The 7,198-nt window shown below is 69.5% G+C and overlaps 1 protein-coding gene across 3 annotated transcripts; it reads left to right on the top strand.

The window, feature by feature from the left end:
- The first annotated feature begins 366 nt into the window (after positions 1-366).
- On the top strand, positions 367-7,114 carry CSF3R (colony stimulating factor 3 receptor). 3 transcript variants are annotated; one of them, XM_086765248.1, is made up of 16 exons: positions 367-463; positions 1,163-1,258; positions 1,577-1,876; positions 2,226-2,349; positions 2,483-2,652; positions 3,429-3,583; positions 3,812-3,965; positions 4,067-4,149; positions 4,238-4,451; positions 4,715-4,903; positions 5,163-5,264; positions 5,468-5,614; positions 5,785-5,925; positions 6,053-6,143; positions 6,245-6,326; positions 6,498-7,114. In XM_086765248.1, the coding sequence occupies exons 2-16, from the start codon at positions 1,189-1,191 to the stop codon at positions 6,957-6,959; spliced, it is 2,484 nt and encodes an 827-aa protein (XP_086621374.1). In that variant the 5' UTR covers positions 367-463; positions 1,163-1,188; the 3' UTR covers positions 6,960-7,114. The 3 variants fall into 3 exon arrangements, with proteins under 3 accessions (XP_086621374.1, XP_086621375.1, XP_086621376.1); XM_086765249.1 differs by having other exon boundaries at positions 378-463; positions 748-1,258; XM_086765250.1 differs by having other exon boundaries at positions 395-446.
- Positions 7,115-7,198: the final 84 nt, after the last annotated feature.

Here is a 7,198-nt window from a genome sequence, read left to right as displayed (position 1 = left end):
CGATGCAAGCCGCACCCAGGCGGCACCACACCGCGCTGGCGGCCAGCCCCATGTCCCCCTGCCCATGTCCCCCTGCCATGTCCCCCAGCCCCACGGCCCCGGCGCAGCCACAGCAAGGAGCTGGCTGTGCCATGTCCTGGCCTTGCCACGTCCCAGCTGCTGGAGCGGGCAGGGTGGGCGGCCGGGCGCTGCTCCCGCTGCTGGATGCGTGTGTGCCGCTGGGCTTTCCTTCCTGCGGCGAGCGAGGCGGGTGCAGCCTTCAGGGAAGTGTTTTGCAATCACCTTCTTCAGAGAGTCACAGCAATTAACGGCACTGGTTTTGAGGAACTAACGGTGAAAGCAGCATGTTAGCAAACGGGCTGAGCGCGGCGAGCTGCCGGGAGCCGGAGGCTGGCGCTCGGAGCGGGCGGTGAGCGGCGGCCGGACGCACCACGCGCGGAGGCGAGGTAGCGATGGAGGCGAGGTAGGGATGGCGGTGAGATAGGGATGGTGGTGAGGTAGGGAAGGGCTGTGCGGTGCTCAGGTCCGGCTGAGCGCCTTGTCCGTGGCTGTGGGGACTGCTCTGCCCTGTCCCCTGCGTGGGACAGCCGCGCGTGCCGGGCGGGTGCAGAGGCCGCCGTCGCTCCCGGGGCCATTTGCTGCAGCAGGCAAGGGGGTGCAGCCGGAGCGGGCAGCGCAGGGGAGGGGGCGCAGGCAGGATCCCCAGCCCCGCTGTGCTGCCGTCGTTCGTTCGGTTCCCTCTTTCAGCTTATCAGCTCTGCTGCCCCAGCGCTACCCCTCCCCGAAACCGCAAATCTCTGCCCGGCAGAGGCTGAAGATACCTGAGATAAAATCAGCCTGCGGCCAGGCACGGGGCATCGTGCCCCAGGATCGGGGTGCACGGGGCCCAGAGCCAGCGGCAGGCTGTCCCGGAGGGGCCCTGGCCGGAGAGCCTCGTCGCTGCGCTTTTCCACGCCAGCGCCCACAGCAGCGCGGGCTGCCCGACCCCGGGGCGGAGTTGTCGGAGCTGCAGAAGGGCTGCGGGGGAGAGGCTATCTCTGACAGCAAAAGGACATTTTGCTCCAGGAAGCATCTGTGACGCTGGCAACGCGGCTTGTCCAGCCCGCCTGGTCCCCAGCCCCTTCCTGACCCACGTCAGGACGAGCTGCTCTCTCCGTTCCAGGTGATGCCAATGCCACGGAGCAGACCATGGCCAGGCGTGGTGCCAGGACACCCTTCCTGCTGCGGCTCTCCCTGCTCCTGCTCCTCTGCCCGGGCGGTGAGTGGGGCCCACCCTGGCCCGCAGCTGCATGCCCCATGCCACCCCTGTGCACCCGCTGCCCGTCCTGACCGGCCGGGTTCACGGTGCGCGGGGGCTGCTGCGGGCAGGAGTGCCGGTGGCACGGCTGGCACCGGCAGGATGGGGCCCGGCGCGTGCCGGCAGGCTTGCCCAACGCCCGGCTCTTCCTCTCCAGCGGCCGGGGGGCCCGTCTAAGGGAAGAGGTGCTCGTCCCTCTGTCCTGCCTGGGCACCAAGGAGCTGAGAGGGCTTCATCGTGGCCGTGCCCTGGATGTGACGCATTTTGTCCTGCCTGCAGGGACCCTGGGCTGTGCCTCGGTGGCCGTGGGCTCACCCGTTGTGCCCCTGGGCTCGACCGTCACGGCATCCTGCACCATCCGGAGGGAGCTCTGCCGCGGCTTGGAGCAGGGGAAGGTCCGGATCGCCTGGATGCTGGACAACGAGCCCGTGGCCGGGAGCCAGCACCAGGGCCCGGGAGGCACGGAGGTGTCCAACCTCACCCTGCCCCAGTTCAACCGCACGCAGGCCAAGCTGTGGTGCTGCGTGGAGTGGAACGGGACCAAGCAGCGCGTTGGCATGGTCGAGATCAGGGCGGGCTGTAAGTCTGCTGCCGCCGCGGGTCACCCACGCGTGCACACGTGCACTGGACAGAGGTGCAGCCTGGCACCAGGGTTTGCAAGTGACGCGCGTGTGCCCGGGTGAGCCAGGCAAAGCCGCTGGGGTGGGAGCAGCAGCCGGGGCCGAGGGCTGATGGAGGCCGTTCCGGGGCTGTGCCCGGCCACATCCCGGCGCACCGGTGCCCGGTGAGGAGGCTGTGGGGCAGGGTGGGTTTGGGGACCGGTGGCGTGGCAGCGGGGCTCTGCACACTGGGCACGGACTGCGCTGCGGCTCCTCGGCAGCCAAGACGGGTGCTTCACTCAGGCTCTTCCCCGGCCGCTCTCTCCCAGACTTGCCTGCGAAGCCCTTCAACCTCAGCTGCGTCCTGAACCTCAGCGACTACGGGCTGACGTGCCAGTGGGAGCAGGGAGCCGACAGCCACCTCCCCACCAGCACCACGCTGAAGTGTGCCAGGTAAGCGCTGGGGGCTGACACGGTTCCCAGTGTTTGTCCCACCTCTCCTGGCCCTCGCCCTCTGCCAAACCGCACGGCAAGCCTTGTCCTCGGCTGGAGGGTCCCCCTGAGCCCACCCATCTCGCCACCGCAGGAGCAGAGCCCAGGCGGTGACGGGCTGCACCCCGCAAGGCGGCCGCAGCCACTGCACAGTGCCACGCCGGCTGCTCCAGCTCTACCGGCAAATGGAGATCTGGGTGTCTGCCGCCAACGCGCTGGGCACGGCCGAGTCCGAGCATCTCTTCATCGACCCCATGGACGTTGGTGAGTGACGGCCAGCGCCGCCTGCCTCGCGCGGAGGTCAGGGGCCGGGGAAGCTCATCAGCGGTGAGAGAGGGGCATTAGAGTGCCGTTACAGCGCGCTGGGCTCTTAGGTCATATTTTACGGGCAGGCTCCCGCGACAAACGCCTTGCCGGGATGAATAAGTGCCAAAGCCGTGTTACAGACTGAGCAGCAGGTTACGAGCTGCCGGTTGACCTGCTGCACTCTGCAACTCTCTCCAGCAATTGATTACCCATTTATTCAGAAGGTCTATCAATAATACATCCAGCTTCTATAAACTATTCATGAAAGGAACCTTCCCAGCCGCTGCAACTCGTCCTCCCTGCTCTGCACCCAGGGAAGGGCTGCTACCAACCAGCTGAGCTCTTCCGTGGCCGTGCTGGGCTCTCACCCCTCAGCAGACACAAACGTGTGGCTTTCCTGGCCGTGGACCAGCCGCTGCTGGGTCCCGCGGGATCTGTTTTTCCTGTGCGGGCGTTAACCCCGCCTGGAGCTCGGGCTGCAGAGCAGTGCCGGTGCCGTGCTCCCAAGCATCGCCCTGTGTCCCGGGCAGTGGCACGCTCTGGCTCCTGTCTCCTGCCATGAGCCGTTCTCCTAAATGTTTTGGAGTGGTTTCTCCCCATCCTCGCCTCGGGTATGGGCCGGCCAACACCTCGGCTGTGGCTCGTGGTATTAACAATGGCCCCCTGCGAGGCCACGGCCCCACGCGCCGCCCACCGCAGCACCTCTCCAGCTCTGTCCCCGGCTCTTCCTCCAGCCAAGCTGGACCCCCCGGCCCTGCAGAGCATCCAGTCCATCCCCTTCCAGACCGACTGCATCGCCCTGGCCTGGGAGGTGGCCCGCAGCAACGCGCACATGGAGCTGGAGTGCGAACTGCGCTACCGGGCACCCGAAGACCCCGCCTGGGCTCTGGTCAGTGATGCTGGGGCAGCGGGACCGGGGAGGGCGAGCGAGCAGGAGCTGGGACCATCTCGGCTCTGAGCTCTGCCATGGGAGCGGCGGGGCGCCCGCGTGGGAGGGGGACGGCACGGTGCCCCCTCGCAGCACCCGCACCAGGCCTGGACCCTGTGCTGGCTGCGCCCCCGCAGTCCCCTTGCTCGAGGCAGGAGCCAGCACAGCCCTCGCTCCGGCTGCCATCAGGTCACCGGCATCGTCGGCCAGGCCGGCACCACGCAGCGCTGCGGCTTCCTCTTCGGCACGCGGTACCACTTCCAGCTGCGGTGCCGGCGGAGCTCAGCACAGGGCTACTGGAGCGAGTGGAGCCCAGGCAGGAACTACACCACCCACGAGAAAGGTGAGTGCGGAGTCACCCGGGGGGTCCTGCCCGGCCAGGCGGCACAGCGGCGCTGGCACGGCCACCCTTGCCCCTCTCAGCTCCCTGCCCTCCTGTCGCAGCCCCCACGGGGAAGCTGGACGCGTGGTGGAGCGCTCGGCCGGCCGGGGCAGGCAGGCGGCTGGAGGTGCAGCTGCGCTGGAAGGTGAGCACGGGCGGGCGGTGGGGACACGGTGGCTGCCGGGGCGTCGCCCTGGGGACCGAGCATCCCCGCACACCCTGCCTGCACCCAGGCCCCGCGGCGGCAGGAGGCGAACGGGCGAGTGCTGGGGTACCACGTCACCCTGAGCCCCAGGAGGAGGGGAAGGGACCCCCTCACCATCTGCAACACCACCCACACCCAGTGCAACTTCTCGGCGCCGGCGGGGACCAGGAGGGTCCATCTGTCAGTGTACAACGCCGCTGGCGAGTCGGCAGCGACCGAGGTCGTCCTCCTGGAGAGGAAAGGTGAGGGCAGTGCAAACCTCCCGTGGTCCAAAACCTCCGTGTTTGCTCACCCCCTGGCATCTCTGCAAATTCTCAAACTGGGTGCCGCTCCCTCGCCTTGCTGCGGGGGAGGCACCTCCCTGGGCGTGCGACCGGAGGGCTCCGGAACGGGCTGCTCGCGGGGTGCACAGCCAGGAGCAGGGCAGGCGCTGGGGGGCACGGGGGTGGCGATGCGGTGGGGATGCTCGCCTCTCCCATCACCCTGACTGGTTGTCCCCACACAGGTCAGCCCCTGGCCAGGCTCTGGACCGTGCCCGGGGGCGATCGCAGCCTCTGGGTGCACTGGGAGGCACCGCCGGCCCCGCCAGCCGCCTACGTCCTGGAGTGGCAGCGGGTGTCCTCGGAGCCCAGCCACTGCAGCGCCTGCTGGCAGATGGAGCGCGACGGGGCTGCCACCGCAGCCCTCATCCGGGGTAAGCTGGGGGCTGCCGGGGGTCCCCGCCCTCCTGGTCGGCTGTGTGGGGTGAACCGGGGCCTGGCAGCCCTCCTGAGTGCCCCAGCACCAAACCCTGTCCCCAGCCCACTCCCCACCCTCCCTCCTTTCTCTGGATCTGCTCCCGGGGTACGGCACGGGGCAGGGGGGCCGGCGCTGTGGGGCGTACGCAGGGCAGCCAGCGGCTCTCGGGAGCCAGAGCCCCAAAGCCCTGGCCCCCGCTCTGCTCTCCGTTGCAGACGTCATTGAGCCTTTCCAGCGGTACAACATCTCGGTGTACCCCCTCTACAAGGACGCCGTGGGGGCGCCCGTCCACGCCGCAGCCTACTCCAGGCAGAAGGGTACGTGCACGCCGCTCCCAGCAGCCGCCCTCGCCCCACGCCGCCGGGCCTTTGCCTTTCAACGGGGGCACGGTGCGGGGCAGGGCCTGACACCCACACCTCGGAGTGGGGCTGACCACCCAGTGCATCCCCCCCGCGTCGGTCCCCCACCCTGGGGCAGCAGCTCTGCACAGCGCCCGGTCGCTTGTCCCGCTCCATTTCAGCGCCGTCCTGCGCCCCAAAGCTCCACCTGAGGAGCATCAGCAAGTCCGAAGCCGAGCTGTGCTGGGACCCGGTGCCGGTTGAGATGCGGAACGGCTTTATCACCAGCTACACCATCTTCTGGGCCAACAGCACCGCGGACGTGTCCAGTGAGTCCTGCCCGCGCGCCCGTCGGCCCTGCCCTCCCTCCTGCCTCGCCGTGTGGGGCGTGGATGGCAGCAGGCTCCGCGCCCTCGTCACAGAGGGTCAGGTCCCCCGTATGGGACCCCCCGCCAGCAGAACAGCCCCTGATGCGCCAACAGCCCCCGCGTTTCCCCAGGCGCGGCCGTGAATCCCTCTCTCAGCTCCTTCGTCATCCGGGAGCTGAAGCCCTCCACCCTGTACAAAGTGCACATCATGGCATCCACGGCGGCCGGCGGCACCAACGGCACCAGCCTGACCCTGGTGACCACAGTGCTAGGTGAGGGGGGTGCAGGGACGGGAGGGGACCCGCCAGACCCTCGGTCCGGCCCCGGCCTCGCGGCACAACGCAGCAGGAGCGCCCCACCACGGTTCCCTCTGTGACCCTCTCCCTGCCCGCTTTCCAGACGACACCGAAATCCAGTTCCTCTTCCTGACCCTGGGGCTGGTATTTGTCCTGCTCATCCTTTTGCTCATCTGCTTCCAGAAGAACGGGCGGTGAGTACCCAGAGCTGCCGCGGGCTGGACCGGCCCTGTACTGGGCTGGACTGGCCGGTTTTGGGCCCCCTCGCTGAGCCCCCTCGTCCTGTCATCGCCAGGGTGAAGCAGCAGTTCTGGCCCAGCGTCCCTGACCCCGCCAACAGCAGCCTGGGCAAGTGGGTGCCGGCAGAGCTGCAGCAGGTGAGACCTGGACGGCCGCTCCTCCTCCCAAAACCCTGCTCCCCACGCGGGCACGGCACACGAGGCCACGCTGGGATGGGGAACAGCGACGCAGGGTGGTTCCCTCGTGCGGTGCTGGGAAGGGTGGGCTGCACCCCGCAGACAGCCCGTGACCACACGCCGTCCCTCCAGGAGCCTCTGCAGGTCCCCGGTGTGAGGGAGCCCGGCCTGGCCACCATTTCTACCGTCACAGTGCTCGAAAGGGCGGCGGGGAAGCAGCCGCCCGCCACCGAGACCACCAGCACCTTCCCCGCACTGCCCCAGCCCTACGTGCGCCAGGAGGGACCCGGCCCGCGCTGGGGCCCCGGCGGCAGCGGGGACACCGTCCAGTACGCGCGGGTGGTGGGCGACGGGTACAAGGGGCAGCAGCAGGTCCGGCCTCGCCTCTACCTGCGCTCCAGCTCCACCCAGCCCCTGCTCCTCGACGCCAGCCCCAGCCCCAAGCCCTACGAGAACCTCTGGTTCCACGGGGCCGCCCCTCACGGCTGCCCGGGGGATGGGGGCTGCCCCGACGACCTGCCCGCCACCTTCCCCTTGCTGCAGGGCCTCCGCATCAGCGGGGCCGAGGAGCTCCACGACTGCCGGGCGTTTTAGTGCCGGGGGGCCCGGGCAGCGCTAACGGGGCCTGCAGGCGGCCCGGCCCGGGCCGGGCCTAGGCCTGGGGGCCCAGCTCCCTCCGCCGGTGCTGTGTGTGCGTCCCCTCCCGCCCTTCCTTTCCCCTCCCGCAATAAACGGGGACGCGCTGAGAACGGCTCGGGACGCCTTTGCGGCGGGAGCAGCCCGGGGCGGCCGGCGGGGCGCGGACCGGGCCCGGGATGGCGGCGGGGGCAGCG

This window comes from Chlamydotis macqueenii, chromosome 22 (assembly GCF_036417535.1).
Source record: "Chlamydotis macqueenii isolate bChlMac1 chromosome 22, bChlMac1.mat, whole genome shotgun sequence".
In the NCBI taxonomy this organism is placed as follows: Eukaryota; Metazoa; Chordata; class Aves; order Otidiformes; family Otididae; genus Chlamydotis; species Chlamydotis macqueenii.
Note: the sequence above shows the minus strand (reverse complement) of the source record. Positions and strands in the feature narration are given on the sequence as shown.

Bases quoted from the DNA above. Each gene is read 5' to 3' on its own strand.
- CSF3R (XM_086765248.1), top strand. From the start codon at position 1,189: ATGGCCAGGCGTGGTGCCAGGACACCCTTCCTGCTGCGGCTCTCCCTG. The intron at 3,584-3,811 runs GTCAGTGATGCT...GGCTGCCATCAG, and splicing joins AAGACCCCGCCTGGGCTCTG to GTCACCGGCATCGTCGGCCA. The intron at 3,966-4,066 runs GTGAGTGCGGAG...CTCCTGTCGCAG, and splicing joins CTACACCACCCACGAGAAAG to CCCCCACGGGGAAGCTGGAC.